General features: G+C 41.2%; 1 protein-coding gene across 8 annotated transcripts in view; it reads right to left on the bottom strand.

Moving 5' to 3' along the window:
• Positions 1 to 22674, bottom strand: part of MLLT10 (MLLT10 histone lysine methyltransferase DOT1L cofactor) — a 234905-nt gene that overhangs the window by 74480 nt on the left and 137751 nt on the right. For all 8 annotated transcript variants that reach the window (XM_048837931.2, XM_075125910.1, XM_048837934.2 and 5 more), the window contains 2 exons: positions 18646 to 18901; positions 14367 to 14936 (listed from right to left, as the gene is read on the bottom strand). In XM_048837931.2, the coding sequence (XP_048693888.1) occupies positions 14367 to 14936; positions 18646 to 18901 (826 nt within the window). The remainder of the gene's footprint in view (positions 1 to 14366; positions 14937 to 18645; positions 18902 to 22674) is intronic.

Here is a 22674-nt window from a genome sequence, read left to right as displayed (position 1 = left end):
GCAGGGTGATTGGGGTCTCCACAGACAGGTCTAGGAGAATGGTTTACCAGCACTGACGGGGTCAGGCTGGTGCGATCAATATCAAAGATGCTCCTTCCCTTCTGACCTTCCGTAGGACTTTGTGAACATATGGCAAGGGTGGAAACACGTAAAACAGATGGTCCTTCCAGGGAAGGAGGAATGCATCCACAATTAAGCCTGAGCTGTGATTCAAGAAGGAGCAGAACTGCAGAAACTTCCTGTTGTGTCTTGCCATGAACAAGTCTATATGGGGAATTCCCCACCACTGGAAGATGTTGTTCACGATGTCCATGTGAATGGACTGCTCATGGTTGTGGAAGACCTGCTGAGATGGTCCACCAACTCGTTCCGAGATCCTGGAAGGTAAGATGCCTCTAGATGTACTGAGTAGGCTATGCAGAAGCTTGACGATTTCCTGGCATAGGGGAGAGGAGCATGCTCCACCCTGTCTGTTTTATATAAAACCGATACACACCTTCCCTGCAGATCCGCCTGGAAGGTCTGGCAGGCTAAACAACTGCTCTTAGCTCTCTGAATTGATGTAAAGTGAGAGCTCTGCTAGAGATCAGAGACCTTCTATCTTGAGCCTCCCTAGATGTGCTCCCCATCCTGTTGCTGACACATCTGTAATCAGAGATTGCGAGGGCTGGGGTCTGAGAAAAGGCATTCCTGTGCATACAATTTGAGGATTGAGCCATCACCGGAGAGCCTTGATAACCGAGGGGGACAGAGTGACAACCTTGTCTAAGTGGTCTCGGCTTGGGTGATATACTTAGGCAAGCCAAGACTTGAGAGGCCTGAGCTGAAGCCTCTCATGCTGTACTACATACGTACAGGCAGCTATATGCCCTAGAAGTATCAAACAGTTCCGTGCCATGGAGGTGGGGTAGCGCCCAAGGCCCTCTACAATGGAGCAAATGGCCTGGAAACAAGATTCCGGGAGGAACGTTCTGGCCTGTCCCAAATCTAGTACTGCCCCTATAAACTCTATTCTCTGAGTGGGAGAGAGGGTTGACTTTTGTGCATTCACCAGCAGGCCTAGCCTGTCGAACGTTGCCCTTATCAGAGTATTTCTGTTATTGCACAGCATCAACTATGAAGTACAAGAACAGACTTTACTTGGCCATTTTACTGTTCTTTCATTAAATAAAACGGAAGGTAAGTTTGCTTGCTCTTGAGAAGTGCTGACAGTAATATGAACTTTGTCATCAGAATGAAAAATAGACTTGGTATTCAATATCCATGCTCCTAAAGAGATAGAGAAGGAGGTACCTCAAATCCCTGATGATTTCTGACCAAAATCTGAATTTAAAGTTTATGTTAGTAGAAACCAAAGTTAGATATACATGAAACAGCAGATGGTAACAGGGTATGCCGCAGTATGGATCCTCAGAAAAGTCTGATAAAAAGGGGCACCCTCCACCGCCCAAGTTATTAGGATCTTCAGAGGAAGGGCAGTACATTGGATGTAGAAATCAGAGAAAGCACAGAACCAAAGTAAAGATCAAATTTTGTTCTCTGAGCACTTTGGGGGATTAATATGGTGTGGTCCAATTTAGCCTTCCATTATAGTGTTAATTGCTGTTCCATTATAGCTTTCCCTCTTCATGAGGACAAAACTGCATAGAAAATATTTTAGCTGTTTATCACTTATAGCACCATCTACCACATCCATCTGCTATCTTCCAGCACAGCTACTAACCACCCCAAATTCCATGTCTTGTCAAATAAGCATTTTACGTCTTCCAATTCTCCTCTATGCTCACTCACCCAAAGCCACTATTCAATCCTAAATCCAGAATCATTTAATCATCAATGTTCTTTTTAACAAACTGTCTCTACACTTGATTTTTTAGTTGTGTTAACACAATTACAGATTCTCATGTGAACAATCCACAAACATGTTGTAAGAACCCATGGGCCTAGAACGGGGGACTCAGAGTCTGAGGCAGGCGCCACTTCCTCATCTCCACCAACAGCCCAGGTGGGGTTGCCACCAAGTAGTAGTGAGAGGCAAAGGCCAGCAGGAAGTTCCACCCTACGGAACATAAGCAACAGCCCTGCATGATTCCGTTATTAGCCTGCACTCTCTATATAAATCAGGAAGCCATTTTGGGGAGCCCCTGGTGTGCTACTGTCTCAGACCCTGCTTGCCACTCCTCGTTGTGACTCATCTGGATTCCAGATTCTCAACTTCAGGCTGGCTCCTTATCCTAACCTTGATTTATTGTCTTTATCTTAGGACCACTGACGACCCTGGTGCAACACCCTAACCTTACCCTGATTCTCACCTCATGCTCTCAGTTTGGTTACAGACTCTGAAGTTTTGACCTGGCCTGACCCTGGACTGATTTTTGACTCTTTGGCTCAGATACTGAGCAGCTCACCCAATGCCCACAGACTGCCCAAGACCCAACCCTGACAGATTGCTCAGACCACCCCCTCTGCAGACAATGGAAGGGACAGATCCAGCTTCTACCCACATTTCCCAAAACCCACAGGAACGAGCTGCCTGCTTGCAAACAAAGAACCCTATGCTGCAGGCTCCATCAGAATAGACCATGGCCAAAGTGCTGGCCCTGTGCAAGCAACTGGCTCAGTCACAGAACCACACCATGGAACTCATATCTTAAGTACAAACTGTCCAGGAGCAACTTGCACATCCACAAGGAGAAGCAGTTGTCCTGTGTGTTGGTGTAGAGCACTCAACCCCTCTTGAGCAGGGTCCCGCAGTAGTGCTAGGAGCGATTTGACAGGGACTGCCAGAACTATCAAGGTTTCCTAAGCAAGTGTTGGCTACTTTTCCTGCTATGCCCTAGAATGTACCCCACAGACCAATCAAAGGTGAGGCTGGTGATTAGCCTGCTTGTCAGAGAAGCACTGCATTGGGCCTCCCCTCTGCTAGAACAAAACAGCCAGTCACTCTCTAACTGGGAAAACTTCCTGTGAAAATTCTTGACCATCTTTGATGATGCACACTGTGCCCCACTAGGCAGAAGCCACCCTCTGGAAGCTTAGACAACCGTAAGGGCTGGCCACTTCATACACCATCCATTTCCAACAGCTCGTGGCTGATGCTGAGAGGAACAAGTCAGCGCAACTGCACCAGTTCCAGTGGGGTGTCAGCGAAGAGGTGAAAGACGAGCTAGCTCACATAGAGAACTCTACCCAACTCAACACTTTCACTGATCTCGTCCTTTGTATTGACACCTGGCTGCTACAATACCCACCTGGTGAAGTGAAGAAACAGATTGACAGAGCTAGAAGTGTACCCAGAAGTCACCTACTAAAGGACAGGCCCAACAAAGAAAGTAACAGAATGCCCCTAGCTGTCACCTACAGCCCCCAACCAAAACCTCTCCAGTGCAACATCAAGGATCTACAACCTATCCTGAAGGACGATCCCTCACTCTCTCAGACCTTGGGTGACAGGCCAGTCCTCGCTTACAGACTGCCCCCCAACCTGAAGAGATACCATTATAGGACGTAACCACATCATCAGGGGCTCGTTCACCTGCACATCTACCAATGTGATATTTGCCATCATGTGCCAGCAATGCGCCTCTGCCATGTACATTGGCCAAACCGGACAGCCTCAACACAAAAGAATAAATGAACACAAATCAGACAAGAATTGTAACATTCAAAAACCAGTAGGAGAACACTTCAATCTCCCTGGACACTCAATAACAGACTTAAAAGTGGCAATTCCTCAACAAAAAACTTCAAAAACAGACTCCAACGAGAAACTGCACAACTGGAACTAATTTGCAAACTGGACACCACCATATTAGGCCTGAATAAAGACTGGGAGTGGATGGGTCACTACAAAAAAGTAAGGTTTCCCTCTGCTAATACTCACACCTTCTTGTCAGCTAATACTCACACCTTCTTGTTAACTGTTGGAAATGGGCGATGTCCACCTTGATTGCATTGACGTCGTTAGCACTAAAAAAAATTAATTTTCCTCCTTTGATATTCACCCCTTCTTGTCAACTGTTGAGAACCACTTTCACCTTCATTGAATTAGCCTCGTTAGCACTGACGCCCCCACTTGGTGAGGCAACTCATCTTTTCATGTACTGTAATATTTATACTGCTTTCTGTATTTTTCACTCCATGCATCTGATGAAGTGGGTTTTAGCCCACGAAAGCTTATGCCCAAATTAATTTGTTAGTCTCTAAGGTGCCACTACGACTCCTTGTTGTATTTATATTCTGAATACACATTTCCAACCAGCTGTGCACCCACTTATAGCAGGCTCACCTAGGCTCTACTTCCCTAGTTTACTTATGAAAAGGTCATGTGAGACCGTACCAAAATCCTTACAAAAGTCAAGATACATCATAACTATTGCTTTGCCCCAATCCACAAGCCTTGTTACGCTGCCAGCGAAGAATATTAGGTGGGTTTGACATGATTTGTTCTTGACAAATCCATGATGACTGTTACTTATCACCTTATTATCTTCTAGGGCAGAGGTTCTCAAACTGTGGTCCACGAGCTCCATTCAGGTGGTCTGCGGATAGTTCCTTCTAAGGTGCGTGCCTGGGCAGCCACACACAAGACAATGAAGGGCCACCCACCTAATTAGTGGAGCCGTGAAGGTGCCTGGACCCTGGAAAGGACGCATAGATTAGAGTTGGAGGAGACCTCAGGAGGTCATCTAGTCCAACTCCCTGCTCAAATCAGGACCAGCCCCAACTAAATCACCCCAGCCAGGGCTTTGTCAAGCCAGGCCTTAAAAACCTCTAAGGATGGAGATTCTACCACCTCCCTAGGTTACCCATTCCAGTGCTTCACCACCCTCCTAGTGAAAGAGTTTTTCCAAATATCCAACCTAGACCTCCTCCACTGTACCTTGAGACCATTGCTCCTTGCTCTGTCATCTGCCACCACTGAGAACACCCCTTCCCTCAATCTGCTGGCGATGCTTCTAGCAATTCAGCCCAATATGCCGTTAGCCTTCTTGGCAACATATATGTTGACTCATATCCAACTATTCTCAGTAAGTGCCCAATCAAGAAACACTTAAGTTAACAATGGACTTTGAAAAAAGAAAAGGAGTACTTGTGGCACCTTAGAGACTAACCAATTTATTTGAGCATGAGCTTTCGTGAGCTACAGCTCACTTCATCAGATGCATATGCATATGTGTTTCCTCGGTATGCATCTGATGAAGTGAGCTGTAGTTCACGAAAGCTCATGCTCAAATAAATTGGTTAGTCTCTAAGGTGCCACAAGTACTCCTTTTCTTTTTGCGAATACAGACTAACACAGCTGTTACTCTGAAACCTGTCAAAATGGACTTTGAGAGAATCATAGAATATCAGGGTTGGAAGGGACCTCAGGAGGTCATCTAGTCCAACTCCCTGCTCAAAGCAGGACCAATCCCCAATTAAATCATCCCAGCCAGGGCTTTGTCAAGCCTGACCTTAAAAACTTCTAAGGAAGGAGATTCTACCACCTCCCTAGGTAACGCATTCCAATGTTTCACCACCCTCCTAGTGAAAAAGTTTTTCCTAATATCCAACCTAAACCTCCCCCACTGCAACTTGAGACCATTACTCCTTGTCCTGTCTTGTGTTTTGTTTTGTTTTATTTTGCTTGGTAACTTACTTTGTTCTCTCTGTTATTACTTGGAACCACCTAAATCCTACTTTTTACATTTAATAAAATAATGTTTTACTTATTAATTAACCCAGAGCAAGCAATTAACTCCTGGGGGAGCAAACAGCTGTGTATATCTCTCTATCAGTGTTATAGAGGGCAAACAATTTATGAGTTTATCCTGTATAAGCTTTATATAGAGTAAAACAGATTTATTTGGGGTTTGGATACCATTGGGAACTAGGTATCTGGGTGTTGGAGACAGGAGCGCTTCTTAAGCTGTTTTCAGTTAAGCCTGTAGCTTTTGGGGAATGTGGTTCAGACCTGGGTCTGTGTTTGTAGCAGGCTAGCGTGTCTGGCACAACTAGGCAAGGTACTGAAGTCCTAAGCTACCAGGGAAAATGGGCTCATAGGTAGTCCCAGAACACTAGGTGGCAGTGTCTGTGACCAAACCCATCACAGAGTACTACAGCTTTTTCCACATCATCTGTCACTACGTTGCATCCCCTATTCAGTAAGGATTCCACACATTCCCTGACCTTCTTCTTGTTGCTAACACACCTGTAGAAACTCTTCTGGTTACTCTTCACATCCCTTGCTAATTGCAACTCCAATTGTGCTTTGGCCTTCCTGCTTACACCCCGGCATGTTCGAGCAATATTTTTATTCCTCTCCCAAGTCATCTGTCCAACTTTCCTCTTCTTGTAAACTTCCTTTTTGTGTTTAAGCTCACCGAAGATTTCTCTGTTAAGCCAAGCTGGTCATCTGCCATATTTGCTATTCTTTCTGCACATCGGGATGGTTTGTCCCTGCGCTCTCAATAAGGCTTCTTTAAAATACAGCCAGCTCTCCTGGATTCCTTTCCCCCTCATATTAGCCTCCATGGGGATCTGCCCATCAGTTCCCTGAGGGAGCCAAAGTCTGGTTTTCTGAAGTCCAGGGTCCGTATTCTGCTGCTCTCCTTTCTTCCTTTTGTCAGGATCCTGAACTCAACCATCTCATGATCACTGCTGCCCAGGTTGCTATCCACTTCTACTTCCCCTACCAATTCTTCCATGTTTGTGAGCAGCAGGTCAAGTGGAACAAAGCCCCAAGTTGGTTCTTCCAGCACTTGCACCAGGAAGTTGTCCCCAACACTCTCAAAAAATTTCCTGGATTGTCTGTGCACTGCTGTATTGCTCTCCCAGCAGATGTCAGGGTGATTGAAGTCCTCCATGAGAACCACGGCCTGTAATCTGGAAACTTCTGTTAGTTGTCCGAAGAAAGCCTGGTTTACCTCATCCTCCTGGTCTGCTGGTCTATAGCAGACGACTACCATGACATCACCCTTGTTGCTCTCGCCTCTAAACTTAACCCAAAGACTCTCAATAGGCTTTTCTCCAGTTTCATAGTGGAGCTCCAAGGAATCATACTGCTCTCTTACACACAGTGCAACTCATAGCATCACATAGGAATTCTGTGGCAGAGGATGGGATAAAATCCAGTTCTCTAGAGCAGCATTCAGCTCCCTTAACCATGATATCATCCTTTTTCTTCCTGCAGTACTCTGCCTCATTCATCAAACACCTTCCAACCTGGCTAACAAAGGAATCCAGGGTCCTACTCTCAACAGCTAGCTAGCTAGCTAGCTGTGGTAGTAACTGATTTTTCAGCTTGCAGCCAGTTAAATGTGTGTTTTTGTTTTGGATCAAACGGAATCTAAATATTGCACAAAAAAACAAAAAAAACCCCAACAACCTTCCAGTCAACTAAAAAAAAAATCCATTTCAGGTTGAACGAAAGGCAAACTGAAAAAAACAATTCCATCTATTATATTGACACCCACGTGTATAATCAACAAGGCTTGAACCTTTATATCCACCACACAGACTTCTGCCATGTCAGCTAACAGAGTAACTGATAAAAGCAGTAGGTTGCCAACCTCTATGTGGACCAGCACTAGAAGAGAATGGACCACTTTTCCATATTTGCTGGTAGCAGAGGAATAGTGAGACTCAGGGATCTTTGGTTCTATTCGAGGCTCAGGTGAGGGTGAGGGGGGAGTCTTTGTGCTCATTCTCCCCAAGTTTGACCCCTTCTTCCCCCATCCCCTCCAACTAGTCACTGTCCAAGTCCTGTCTCTTCCCACCCCTTTCCATCCCAGTCCTTTTCATCTCACCTAGCCAGTCACAATCTCGATTCCGCAGGCCAAATCTCTTTGCATAGGAAAACTTAGTCTCACCCTTCAGTACTAGTTTAAACCTGCAAGTGATTCATGCCCCATGCTGCAGAGGAAGGCCAAAAAAATCCCCAGGATCTCTGCCAATCTTCCCCAGGGGGAAAATCCTATCTGACCCCAAATACGGCCTCCAAGTCGATACCTGGGAAAGAATTCTCTCTAGTAACTCAAAGCTCTCCCCATCAAGCATCCTGTCTCCGGCGGTTGGGGATTTTTGCTACTGGCAGTCGCCAAAGGGCCACATGCCATTGTAGGCAGTCCCTTACCACCATCCCATCCATAAACAGGCCGAAATCGTAAGGAACCAGCAAAGCTTGCTGGTTCGTGATCCTGATCTGTAAACCTTTGAAATAAAGTTTCCTACCAAACAGATTTAGTTTTTTTGCTTCCTTTTCTTTTGGAGAAGAGGCCTGATGTCCTTGCCTCTCCTTTTCACTGGAGGCCACGACCACCAGGGAGCTGGATGGTTGTTCAAGTGTTCAAATCCCTGTGAATGGACATAATCTCTCTTCTTCTCCACCCTTTCGGCAGTGGGAGGCAAAAAAAAGGGGGCCTGCCATAAAATCTTGACAAGCTCCAGGATAACCTCATTAATGAGGAGAGCTATCTTAGATGGTCCTGCAGAGGCTAAAATGTCCACAAGCCTGTGTGACCTTTCTTGTATATCTTCTGGCTGGATATCTAGAGCAGCAGCCACTCTCCTCAACAAGTCCTGATGAGCTCTAAAATGAACAGGAGGGGAAGAGGTACATTCAGCCACTACTGCCTCATCAGGAGACAACGAAGAAGAGGTTAAAGGTTGTTGAGGATGTCCATCCTCCAATTCATCTACAAGAGAGTTCCGTGCACTGTGCTCCACATGCGCACTACCAATTTCAATACCAGGGGAAGAAAGACTGTGACCTTCCTGCAGATGATCCTGGACCTTGGCTGACACTGAAGCGTGGGAAGGGACAAGAGGATCTGGAATGTGTGGGAAGCCCCAAGGGGTCCAGAAGAGCCACTGGCACAGAGGTGGGACCCAGTTCCAGGTAGGTCACTGATTCTTATAATGCTGAGCCTGTGGACTGTAGCATGGAGGGCAGACACCGCACTGGGGTTTCTGGGCATCTTCAGGTCAGGACACAAAGGATCTGATTTCCGAGTCTGATAAGGAGTCCACTTTCTCCAACCATGGGGGAACTGAACCTGTTGGTACCAAGAAGAAAAGTTCTGAACCTGGAGAATTGGGTACTGGTGAAATCATCACTGGCTTGCCTCTAGTTGCAATCCTATGCAGAGGTACCACAAGAGTAGAACTGGCTGGTACCAAATGGTGCTCTGGGGCTGAACCTGGGACCACAGGAGCATGAGGTTCAAATATAGGTAACATGCCACACTCTTGAATCATGGAAGAAGTTGGTACCACCAAATTAAGCAATGATCTGGCTGTTTCGAAAACCTTTGGTGTTTACAGCACCGGAAAGGGCTCCTGAATGCAGTTCCAAGATGTGTGCCAATCCTTTGGGGATTGGTCTCAATGGACACTTTCTGGGTTCTGCAGTCATCAATCCCTCCTGGCTCACAGAACATCTTGCGGATGCAACTTTTGTAAGCGCCCCTCTGAGTCCTTGTGAAAAAAGGACTGTCCTCGTGACAGACTGGACTTTTACATAGAGTACTTCCGCAGACGTGCACAGGCTGAAATTGTGAACAAACAGAATCACTTATCTCATAACCTCAGCCGTACAGAACGCAATGCCATCCACAGCCTCAGAAACAACTCTGACATTATAATCAAAGAGGCTGACAAAGGAGGTGCTGTAGTCATCATGGACTGGTCAGATTATGAACAGGAGGCTGCCAGGCAACTCTCTAATACCACATTCTACAAGCCACTATCCTCCGATTCCACTGAGGAGTACCAAAAGAAACTACACCATCTACTCAACAAACTCCCTGCTGCAGCATGGAACAAATCTACACAGACACAACCCTAGAGCCCTGACCAGGGGTATTCTATCTGCTACCCAAGATCCATAAACCTGGAAATCCTGGATGCCCCATCATCTCAGGCATTGGCACTCTTATAGCAGGATTATCTGGCTATTTGGACTCTCTCCTCAGACCCTACACTACCAGCACTCCTAGCTATCTTCGAGACACCACCAACTTCCTGAGGAAACTATAATGCATTGGTGATCTTCCTGAAAACACCATCCTGGCCACCATGGATGTAGAAGCTCTTTACACCAATATTCCACATGAGGATGGACGACAAGTTGTCAGGAACAGTATCCCTGATGCGGCCACAGCACACCTGGTGGCTGAGCTTTGTGACTTTGTCCTCACCCACAGCCATTTCAGATTTGGGGACAATCTATACCTTCAAGTCAGCGGCACTGCTATACGTACCTGCATGGCCCTAGTGCCCCTCCTCTGCTTGCGCTACATTGATGACATCATCATATGGCCCAACGGGAAGGAGGCCCTTGAAGAATTTCACATGGATTTCAACAATTTCCACCCCACCATCAACCTCAGCCTGGACAAGTCCACACAAGAGATCCATTTCCTGGACACAACAGTGCAAATAAGTGATGGTCACATAAACAGCACCCTATACCGGAAACCTACTAACCGCTATTCTTACCTACTTGCCTCCAGCTTCCATCCAAGACACATCACATGATCCATTGTCTACAGCCAAGCTGTAAAATACAACCACATTTGCTCCAATTCCTCAGACAGAGACAAACACCTACAAGATCTTTATCAAGAATTCTTAAAATTACAATACCCACCTGGGGAAGTGAGGAAACAGACTGACAGAGCGAGACAGGTACCCAGAAGTCACCTACTACAGGATAGGCCCAACAAGGAAAACAACAGAACACTGCTGGACATCATGTAGAGCCCCCAGCTAAAACCTCTCCAGTACATCATCAACGATTTACAACCTATCCTGGAAAACGATCCCTCACAGACCTTGGGAGACAGGCCAGTCCTCGCTTACAGAGACAGTCTCCCAGCCTGAAGCAAATACTCACCAGCAACTACACACCACACCACAGAAACACTAACCTAGGAACCAATCTCTGTAACAAACCCCATTGCCTACTCTGTCCCCGTATCTACTTTTGCGACACCATCAGAGGACCCAACCACACCAGCCACACCATCAGGGGCTCATTCACCTGCACATCTACTAATGTGATATGTGCCATCATGTGCCAGCAATGCCCCTCTGCCGTGTACAGTGGCCAAACTGGAAAGTCTCTATGTAAAAAAAATAAATGGACACAAATCAGACATTAGGAATGGTAACATACAAAAGTCAGTAGGAGAACACTTCTCCCTGGACATTCAATAACAGATTTAAAAGTAGCCATCCTTCAACAAAAAAACTTCAAAGACAGACTTAAAAGAGAAACTGCAGAGCTACAATTTATTTGAAAACTTAACACCATTAATTTGGGCCTGAATAGGGACTGGGAGTGGCTGGCTCACTACAAAAGCAATTTTCCCTCTCTTGGTATTGACACCTCCACATCCACCCTGACTGAATTGTCCTGGTTATCACTGGTTCTCCACTTGTAAGGTAACTCCCTCCTCTTCATTTGCCAGTATATCTATGCCTGGGATCTGTAATTTTCACTCCATGCATCTGAAGAAGTGGTTTTTTAACCTACGAAAGCTTATGCCCAAATAAATCTGTTAGTCTTTAAGGTGCCACCGGACTCCTCGTTGTTTTTGTAGATACAGACTAACATGGCTACCCCTCTGATACTTGAGTCCCTGTGAACACTCAATGCCTTCCTCTCCGAGGGTCTCAGTACAGAGTCCTTAGGAGACTTACACAGTCTTTTCTTAGGCACCAGTAATGCAGATCTGCCTGAAGACTGTTAGAACAGGAGGAGCACTTCTAACAGACTTAGATGTGCTCAGTATCTGTTCTGAGTAGGAGGGTTCCAACAGTGGATGAAATACAGACTCCATGAGCAGGTACTTGAGTATGGCAGTCCTATCCTTTTCCAATGGGGTTTGAACCCTCTGCAAATATGACATTTATCACTTCCATTCACCTCTCCCTGACACTTATGGCAGCTGGGGTCTGGGTCACTCACTGGCATAGATCTGTTACATAAATGACAGGCCTTGAAGCCCGGAAAATGGGGCATCATTCTGGTACCCAACCAGGCAACAGGGACGCTACCCTAAAAAAGACAGTATTCTAAACTTAATCCTGTAACTAATTATTTACAGATATACTATACAAGACTACAAACTAATGCTATCCGTACTATTTACACTAAGGGAGGAAGATGTGAAGAAACAAAGATCACATCTCTAACAACAACTGTCACTGGCGGTAGGAAGAAACTAAGCGGGGTCGAGGGCAGTGTGGCCCTTTATGCCTGCATGCAGCGGTGTGAGGCACCACAGAGCACTCACACTGCCCAGATGGGTACCACTTTGAGAAAAATCTCCCAACAACTGTGAACGAGGTGCACTCACACCCACAGTGGAATGTACATGTGCAACCACTTGAAGACCTTATTTTTCAAAGAAATCAACAGAAGCAATAACAGACTCTGAATGTAGATTTTGGGCAAGAGATAAATTTATATATATCCACATCATGTATGTGATGGTGACTGCCATATGATGAAACTGGGCCTCACACATCTTTTGACTACCTTATCTGCCCTTTGCTCATTGAATCAGCTACCTGAAACTTTGGGGAATTATGAACAGGAGCATCCTATCTGCAAAGGAAAGCTCCTCAGCTTTTCAACTGATAAAATTAGGAGACTTAACACAATGGACTTTCAAACAGTGACATGTTTAGGTATGTACAGTTATTTGGCGTTATTTTTAGTAGATACTTTACAGTTTCTATATAGTTGGACACATGGAGTGAGATTATCTGCCGGGCCTTTGAGATACCCAGCACCGAGCTAGCAGTCCAGGAGAAGGAGTGTTTGGGTGAGTAGCTTGATCAAAGTTAGCACACACATGTCTACCTGAGGCAAAAATTTCACCCAGGGCTACAGTGTAGATTTACACTAAGAGTACTATGCTGAAAAAGAAGAACATAGGGACAAGGATAAGATGTGGGGAATGAAGATTATCCAAAACCAGGATCTCGCATCTGGATCTGCTACCTGAACTACTGTACCATGCCATTGCAAAATCTGATTGACTTCAATGGGACTCCACACAGATGCAGAAGTCTGCACTAGCAGAACTTGATGCAGGACTGGGACATAATTCTGAAGTTCTTGGACATCATCAAGCAACAAAATAAAGTAATACACAGTAAAATACAATTTTAAAAGTAGTATTTAGCCTGAAAACAAACCCCCTAGATAAATATTTATCTTCAGAGTCTCAGCTTTTTCCATTAATTTCAATGCAGAAGTACGTGTTCTCATCCTAATTTCTAAGACGTCCAACTTGTTAAGAAGAAACTAGCATCCTACATAAAGTACATTTTGACATTTTTCTGAACTACAATTTGTTTTTTAAAGAAAAATTATACTTTTGGGGTATGTGTCTCATTTAAAAAAAAAAAAAAAAGGTGGAATTTTCCTTTAGCTATTTTCTGAAGTATCCATTGCTAGGCATCTGAAGTCTGTGCAAATTTATAATTAAAAATATGTAAAACTGTATCCAACAACACAGACACCAAGCCACAACAATGAAACCAAAAGAAAATATTCCAAAATAAAAAAGGGCAAAATTAATAGTTGGTGCAAAAGAGATGCCAAGTGATTAAATGTAGTGATCCAAACAAAAAGGCCTTGTAAGGAGCCTTGAAGACAACAGAACAACTCTGGTGAGCACAACAGTTTGTGAGGCTGCTCCATAGACTCGAGAAGAAAAGCCTTATCCTGGCCCAATTCACACACAACCTTGGAACACAGAGGAAGGACAACCCCGTCAAACTCAATTGCCTCAGAGGGATATTGGAGAAAGAGATGGTCAGTCAGGCACATTGAGCCCAGGTTATGATGAAGGACTTGTTAAATGTTTTTTTTTAAACTAGTACCTTTCCATAAACAAATTTCAAAACTTTTGTCCAGGTGGACTGAAACTGAGTGCAGTCTGTCAGCTACAGAGGATGCTGAATATATTTTAATATTGATTTTGTTTTGTATGTGTAATAGAACACAGAATTCTGTAATCTGCAAAAATATCATTTACTGTAGTTAAATCTTCTACTATATCATTTCAAAACAACACGTTATACATTTCATTGTTTCTGCAGCTTCGGCGGTTAGGCCAATACTGGATACAGTCAGATCCATCTACTGTAGCTGTTTAAGGGTTATATGCACCTACACATATGGCAAAAAGTTAGTCTTACCAAGGTCATTATCTGCTTATCAATTCTTTTTTTTAAAAGAAACATTAAAGATACTTAAAGTAAAATGCTACTTTACATTTCTGAAAGTATACTCAGAATTGAGACTTTCTAAAATGAAGCCATGCATCTTCTAACATATGAAACAACAAATTTTAAACACCTACCTGAACCAACTGGAGATGATCCAACACTAAGACTTTGTAAACTTCCATTCCTGAGCAATGTTGGGGACTTCTGAAGGCTAGAGCTTGTTGCACTTCCTGCAGCAGATGCCACAGATGATGTTGGAGAAGCAGAAGAAACTGACAGATGGGAAATACTCTCCTGACTTTTATTCCCTTTGGGCCTACCAGGCCCATGTTTATTTTGTTTATTTCCTTTCCGTTTCTTTTCTGTTACAGTCTCTTCTTCTATCCCAGAAGTTTGGACTCGCTTGTATCCTGTTGAAGTAAGGCTTGTATTACCTAAGTCTCCAGGTGAGCTGTCAAAGTTTTTAGACTGGGAAACAACGGCTGAGGTTGAAGGGAGAACAATTAAGGAACTAAAACAATTCACACTCCCTTCCTGGTTTCCCATCTCTCCTTTATGTACATCTTTGGTTGACAAAGTTTGCTGGGCATGAGTGTAACTGTCATTACGCAAATCCGATTCGGTAAAACTCAAAAAATCCTGGGGAGATTGAACTGAACTTCCAGAAGATGATTTTACACTGCCAGGAGTCCCCAAAAAACTGCCTGTAGAAAGAAGGAAAGACAAGGATTTAATTTTTTAATTATGATTACTTTTATTTTTTTTTAAAATGAAATGCTCCTATCACTATTAAAACTGTTCAAGAAGCTGGATATTCTAGGTCCCTTCTGAAACACAGACAAGCCCTAAAGTGGTAAAGCTATGTGAACAGTTGGTCTGTGGCAAGAGAGGTATATCTTTACCTTGCATTAGACAGCTGTGCACTAACTGTTTGTGTAGACCCTGCTTCTGCACACTAAGAGTTCCCTGGTGCACTTTAATCTACTCCACTTTCAAACAGGAGTAGATGGAGTGCGCTACAAAATTTCTATTGTGCAGAACCAGAGTCCACACAGGTAATGATTGCGTGGCAGTCTAGTGCAAGATAGATTTATACCCTAGCTTGCTACAATCTGTTTGTATAGACAAGCCCTAAATTTGTAATGTAATTTTTAAAACATTTAATTTGGTTTCATTATTTCTACTGTGTTTGCTTCTTAGTTTTTCACTCAGTTGGGTCTGATTCTTAGTCACCTCAGTCCTGCGCTTGGGACGGGGATGGAGAGGGAAGGAGAAAGTGAGTGGAAAAGATGGACAAAAGTGGCTTATAAGCCCCCTCTAATGACCCCTATATTCTAGGATCATTCTGGGCTCTGGTGTAAGTTAAAGCACATTGCTCTAACTTACCTTCTGCTTTATATGTCCCCCAAGATATAAAGAAGACCGATGGCACAGTGTACACCAGCCACATACCCAACATGCCTACACTCTGTCCTTGACATGCCCCCTCTGCCAGGGTTCTGAAGTAGGGCTATGGGTACAGCACTTGCACCCAGTCCTACACTGGCTATGGAGGTCCTCTTCACAAGGGGTATTTTTCAGGCAGATGTATAAGGGAGCACTTTAAGCCCTTTCATACTTTAGGAACACCATAAAAAGGCCTTTATGCAATTGAGAATCATGCCCCCTCACTTTCTACTTCTTGTGCACTAGCACAATACTGAAATTACTGGGTTGCAAATATACAGAGGAATGCTTAAGAAGTCCAAATACAAATGTGTTTTCACTGAAATTCAGTCAGTATTTCTTTAGATTTTTTTTAAAGTTAGTCAATTTTTTTCAAAACCTATGGGGCATAATTATCTGCATGTCAGTGTTCTTTTAAGAATACATTTAGAATTCCTTTGACTCTACACAAAGTGTGTATAGAGAAAGTCACAAATTACATTTTGGGAAACTGGTAAAAGCTCTTTATCAACAAAAGTCATATTTTAATGTTATTACTCCATTATAGTAAACACAGATTAATAATCTGTTGAAAATACATAATTTACATTACATCAGTGATTTTAAGACAACTGCAATTTTGCTACTCCATTAGCATCTACATAAAGAGGTTTTCCATCATCAATCCTGACCCATCACCATCTGTCTTTCTTCTATACTTTTGTTTTTACAGCTGGTATAAATAGCACACTGATGCATTAAATACTTTTAAACTACAGAGCACTTCAGGAACAACTAGTATTCCTAACCAATATGGTACCTTCAACACTAAACATCGACTAGCTTGACTAGCGGGAAATAATGCTTTAAACTCTCTCTGTTTAACAGCACTCTATTGCCCTTCTTGGCATCTATTTTTCTTTCACTGTCTTGGGCTCTGTGATTTTTAAGACATAATACAATGAAAATCTAAACAAAACATTACTTATACTTTCTGATACTTCAATACAACGAATTGATAGTGTTTGGATTATTTTAGCATGCAGAATGCAAACTGAAGACATTGTTTAAAAAAGTATAAGCATATGGGAGGAATGACTACCCAGAAGATTTGCAATTAAGAATTCAATCCTGCAAACGGCAGTCATGCAAGCAGCCCTACTGGCTCCAATAAGACTACCCACAGGTATCAAGGACAAGTCTGAAAAGGGTTGCAAATCCATCCCTAATTTTGCCGTTAGGAAAAGAGTCTTAGTTACAAAAGAACATTTGCATTGACCTGTTTTCAAACACTTAGTATACACTTCCACAAGAATGTAAAGGGAACTCGCAGGTTTCACAGAGGAAGTATAAGTTACAATGGTTTCCCAACAAATTTTTTCAAAACAAAGGCTGTATTTTAATACATACTTTTACAGCACTTTTGTTTGAAAGGAAGCTTCCCCTTTTTTAATTTGTTTAGTACTAGAGTTATATATGTGTAAAAATTACCACATGTTGGGAACAAGCAGAAAGAACTCTCATTAACATTAGAGAGACACAAGGGCATCTCATGGCAGAACAGACTCCCAACATCTTAAAAATGTCTCAGTCAAAACAGTCATTTGATGCATCTTTACTGTTTGCTCTCAAGACAAAATTTGTTGGGCCCAGTTTTGACTCGAAAAGCAGGGGAGATCATTTAAATCCAAAATGACTCCTTCAAAAGATATGATTTTATGGATTGAACTTGTATGCTGTTTTTAAATAAACTGCACAAAATAAGCAAATTTAAAAAAAATAATAATTTTCATGTGCATAATAAAAGTTCTCAACTATCATCTTCTTTAAGTAAGAAATGATCTCTTTCAATATAAGATTCCAATAATCAATTTTTGAAGTCTTATTCAAGAATGTAAATAAAACACCCCCTCAAAGCAATCTGCAAATGATACACTACACATGCGTGCACACAATAACAACCAGTTAAAAACAAACATACATTAAATAAGATGTAAAATCCATATTCCAGGGTCATCATCCTGATATTCACAACACTGGAAGTTTCAGAATGAACATAATTCGTCTTTAAAATGCAGGATTTGTGGGTTTACACCCCACAGATTAACAGATTTGTATAACAAATTTTTATTAATAAAAAATGTAAAAACTATTATGGATTCTTATTACTCTACCTGGCCACCACAAACTATCCTCCAGACAGACCAGAAATAGTGCATGTGTTTTTGGTTGGGGTTTTTTGGGGTGAGGGGAAAGGGGCGGGTTTTTGGTGCTGCTATTTTAAAGATACCAGTAATGGCTCTAGAAAGCTATTTTAGAATGTCAGAAATATACAAAAATCACCAAAATATGTATAATATACATACATCCCCAAAAACATTATATACCCAATAGATTTGAATGATGTAAAAATTAAAATGTGTATTTATATTCTTGAAGGCATGTTGTGGACTCAAAAAAAGCTTCATAAGACAAGTTTCAGTCTATCTTGAAAATAATCATTTCGGACACAAATTATACATGTTTTTAAGGTACATAAAATACAAACAGAAGTTTGTTCAGATTTATTTTTACACTCAGCAATGTAAAATTAGTATTATTAAAGATGAGTGGGGTTTTTTAAATGCCTCCTATACTCGGACCTTATATGCCAAATTTCAGCATTGAGCAAATCTGCCAGCAGATTTACAAATTGCCAAAAACAGAAATGTCAAGTGAAAACTAAACTTAAATGGGCATAAACTGCCTTTTCCTGTAAAAACAGAACATACACATAGCATACATAAAAGAGACAGGCATCTCTTTTTCTGAAAACAAAGTAATCAGCAAAAGATGTAACAAGCATTTAATGATTTCAAATAACCAAACTTTCCTATCATTATTCTGGATGATGGGTAAATGATTTTTTAAATGTAAGTATGGAAGATTTCTATCTACCTGTTTACTCGTAGGTCATCATGGAAACAGTATTATTGCTATTATTAATACCTGGCTGAAAAGGACTAGCAGCTGACACGGTTGTTCCTGGATTTCTTCCACCACCAGGCTTTCTTCCCCTCTGACCTGAGCTGTGACCTGCAGATTTCTTCCCTTTGCTCTCTGACCCTCTAGCCTCTGAAGCATCTTTTCCACTTGAAGTATGTGCAGAGACTTCCTGGAAATTTGCATTTGTAAATCGAGCTGTGGTATCTTCCAACCGCTTCAAGGAGCCTGGCATAGAATTGTTGCTAGTGCTTGTGTAAGTCTAACATATCGATTAAGAGAAAATAAGTTAAAAAGGAGACAGTTAGACCACAAAAAAACTGTACATCAACCAATAAAAAAAGTTAGTGGAAGAGAGAGAAACATTTGAGTAACCTAACATTAAAGAAAACATTAACATTCTTTCTTTTTAGTTTCACAAGTTAGTAGCATACTTTTTAAAGAATTTTTTGAAACGTTTAATCTGATGTTATGATAGCACCATAAAAACAAAGAACAGAAAGTCAGTTACTAATATGTAATTTTTCTGATCAGATATAGTGCCAGCTGTCAGTTCAGTTAGCAATCAGATTGCAGCAATTAGTGGAAATGTATGTGCTGACATATCCACTATATTTATCAAAACGCAAATAGTAACACTAGCAGCTCTACTTATCAAAATAATGGCAATTTCTCCCGAAACTTTAGCAAGCTCGTGAAACATACTGTATAATCAGAAAACCTACAGTTTTATGATTATGACACCAATCCTGCAGATTGCATACATACTTAATTTCATACAGTTAGTAGTCCCACTGTACTCAGCGGGATTGCTCAAAGTGTATGAAGTTAAACATAAGTGTAAGTCTTTGAAAGAATGGGTCTAAAAAACAGCTTAATGATACAGAAAATGTTTATATTTTGGGGTTGGATGGGAGTCTCTGGATTACTTTCCAGAATGCCAAGACTATTTTCAACTGCAAATGCGTAACAAGAATTCTATCACATTAAAAGGGAGATTTGAAATACTTTGAAAAAAGTTATGTATATTTTATAGTTTTATATTAATAGATACACATACTATAATAATATTACATTAAACACACATGCACACAGTTTTTTCATACAAGTTAATAGAAGATGTCATTTAATTTTTTTGATAAATTTAAGATATGAATTTAAACTGATTGTCATAATCACACATTTTCTGGTCTATTCTTAGTTTTATAAGAAATAAATAAGAGTTTGGGAGAAATGCTTATTAGGCAAAATTCGGAGTGTTTATGTAATGATTATTCAGATGTAGAAGTTACTTTGAAGAAATTGTTGGATTGTTAATATAACATGATTAAACTATATAAGCTTGGCTGTGTGATTTTTGGCAAAAATGTTAGAATAGCAGTCAATTATAACAATTTTGATAACTGAATGAAATTCTGACTCCATTGAAATCAATGGCAAAGCTCCCATTCAATATCTATAAATATGTTGAGTTTCTCTGGTATTTCTATGAATTAGTTAATATTGTATGGATTATTTTATTAAGGTATTGTGAGGCCTTTTGCTGGTAGTGATATTTTTAAAAAAAGCTTTTTTGTGATGATATAATTTATGTATGCTAAAATGAAAAAAATACAAATATAATGATATTAAATAACTCCATAAAGTCTTTAGAAATTAATAAAGATGAAGGATTTTAATATGCTATGGAAAAAAATATGAGGAAAAGGAGTGACATTATTCAGCAGTTATATTTTACTAAACTGAGCAGACATATAATTACACAAAACACTAATTTGCATTCTGATTGGTAGAAAACCTCCTAAATGTTAAATACCGGTTAAACTAACAGATCTTTGTTTAAATATTTTATATCAGTATTAAACAGTACATTTTTCTTTCTGATTCTTTAATCATTATTCAGGCTCTGAGATTGAGGACAGCACTAAAATGTCTTTACATCTATCCCTACTAAAAAAAACATTTACACATGTGCTGCTTAAATTCCATTAAAACTATTCTATAAAAGGATGCTTTCCTGAATTGGGTCAATAGTACTATAAACATTATTTTATTATCTTTCACATTGTGCTTTGATATAACTGACATGAAAAATTATCTCACTTTTCACTAATACAACTACCACCAGACAGAAACTCAAAAAAAGTTAATTATAATAAAATTATCTGCTGTTTCAATACATTTCAGATTTTACAAGTTGGGGTATGCTACTCAAAATGTGAGATTTCAGGAAGCTGTACTGAGCAAAATGGGCCCACCTTTCAATCAGTAGGTTATTAGCATTCAGAAATATTTTTTTTATTTTAGAAAACTACCCTCTTCAGAAGCAATATATTCCCATGTTAATTTGTTTCATTCTAACTGTATTTTTTTCAAGTTTTCACAGTTCAGTGCAAACGATGTAAACCACGGCACAGAGCAGGGCACTACTTTTTTAAATTATTACCTACAAGTTTACCAACTGACTCTCAAAGTCATTTTAGTAAGAAATGAAATCCCGTTTGCATAGACCAATAGGATTCAAGCTGATTAAACTCCATGGCTTACTTTGGAAACATGAACCGTTTGCATGCTGGGCAGGTCAATTGGGAAACCACCCCAGCTCATTTTTCAATCATTTTTCCATTAGCTTGGGCTGGTCCTGAAGCTCTCCATCCCACTCACATGTGACCTATACGACCTAGTACAGGTCAAAAGCCATGTAAAGAAAACACATTGGTACTCTTCACTCATGTGTCAAGTGGGGGAGGGAGAGGAAACCGGGCAAGGGTACTGTAAATGGAAACATAATATGAACTCCCACTTAGAGGATCAAATTAGGTTTGGTCAGTTCCCCAGTGCCACTAAATGGAAAAGAAACTATAGTCACCCGGAAGTTTAAAGCTGCTACTTTGCTCCATTCCAACTCTAAGCATACATATTATGTAATATTCTGATCCCCCTAAAGTCTGAAATTCTAGAAATCATATTGTCTTCATGTTAGCTAGACTCAGAAAAAGCAGCAAAATATGAAAAAAGCTATGCACTCATAAAGCTTGCTGTTGTTCTTTTGTCACTGTAGCAAATAAACAGCCATAATATGTAGTACAATAAACTTAAAAACACCCCACTATGCAACACCATTAAGTGAAACGCAATGCTAACATGCAAATTGCAACGTCATAGGAATAGATCTGCAAAGCAACCAATTGTATTAAAAACTATGCATATATCCCGATCAAAAGAGCCAACAAGTTTTAACTGATGATATTCTTTCTGGGAGAGAAGAATGGGAGTTAAATTTATGCCAGTCTGGTTAATTACTTTAAATAAAGGTAGGCAAAGTGGGGCTCTCCAACACTGCTAACATGGCTTAGTTCAGAGCTGCAGAAAAATTTCATTTACGATTTTCTGAATAGTATAGAATCATAGAAGATTACGGTTGGAAGACACCTCAGGAGGTCATCTAGTAGAGAGAGAAATAAACATGCATAACTACCAAATGAATGAGTCACCATAAAGAATGTCAGAACTACACTGGATGGCAGCACAGAACTAGCACAATGCTAGCAAAAGAAGGTAGCACATACATATAGTTATGACAGACAGCATTCATCTGTAATGACTCTACCCCACTCGACAAATACTTGTTTAGCCACAGCTGCTCCGAACTGTTATACTTATTATTTCTATTAGGCAGCACCTAAATGCCACAAAGAGAATGGGATTCCCATTGTGCTGGACAAACACATGGGTCTTGTCTTCACTGTCACAGTTGGCTTGAAATAGTGCACTCGAGTTACTACACCTCGAGTTAACCTAGCTTGAGTGAGAAGCTACCAAACTTCCAACCAAACTTCAAAATAACACTCGAGCTACAGAGTGATTTGCTTAGCTGCTGACGAGATGTTGTAACTTGAGATACTGCATCCCTACTGCATTACAAAGCACCTGCATCACTGGAGATTCCATCCACCCCACCCCCACAGGCTAGCTAGCTGGATCTTAAAGCACCACTTAACTCTAGCTACAGAATTTTGTGGGTGGATGGGAATC

This window comes from Caretta caretta, chromosome 2 (genome assembly GCF_965140235.1).
Source record: "Caretta caretta isolate rCarCar2 chromosome 2, rCarCar1.hap1, whole genome shotgun sequence".
Lineage (NCBI taxonomy): Eukaryota > Metazoa > Chordata > Testudines > Cheloniidae > Caretta > Caretta caretta.
This window is presented reverse-complemented; position numbering and strand designations above follow the sequence as displayed.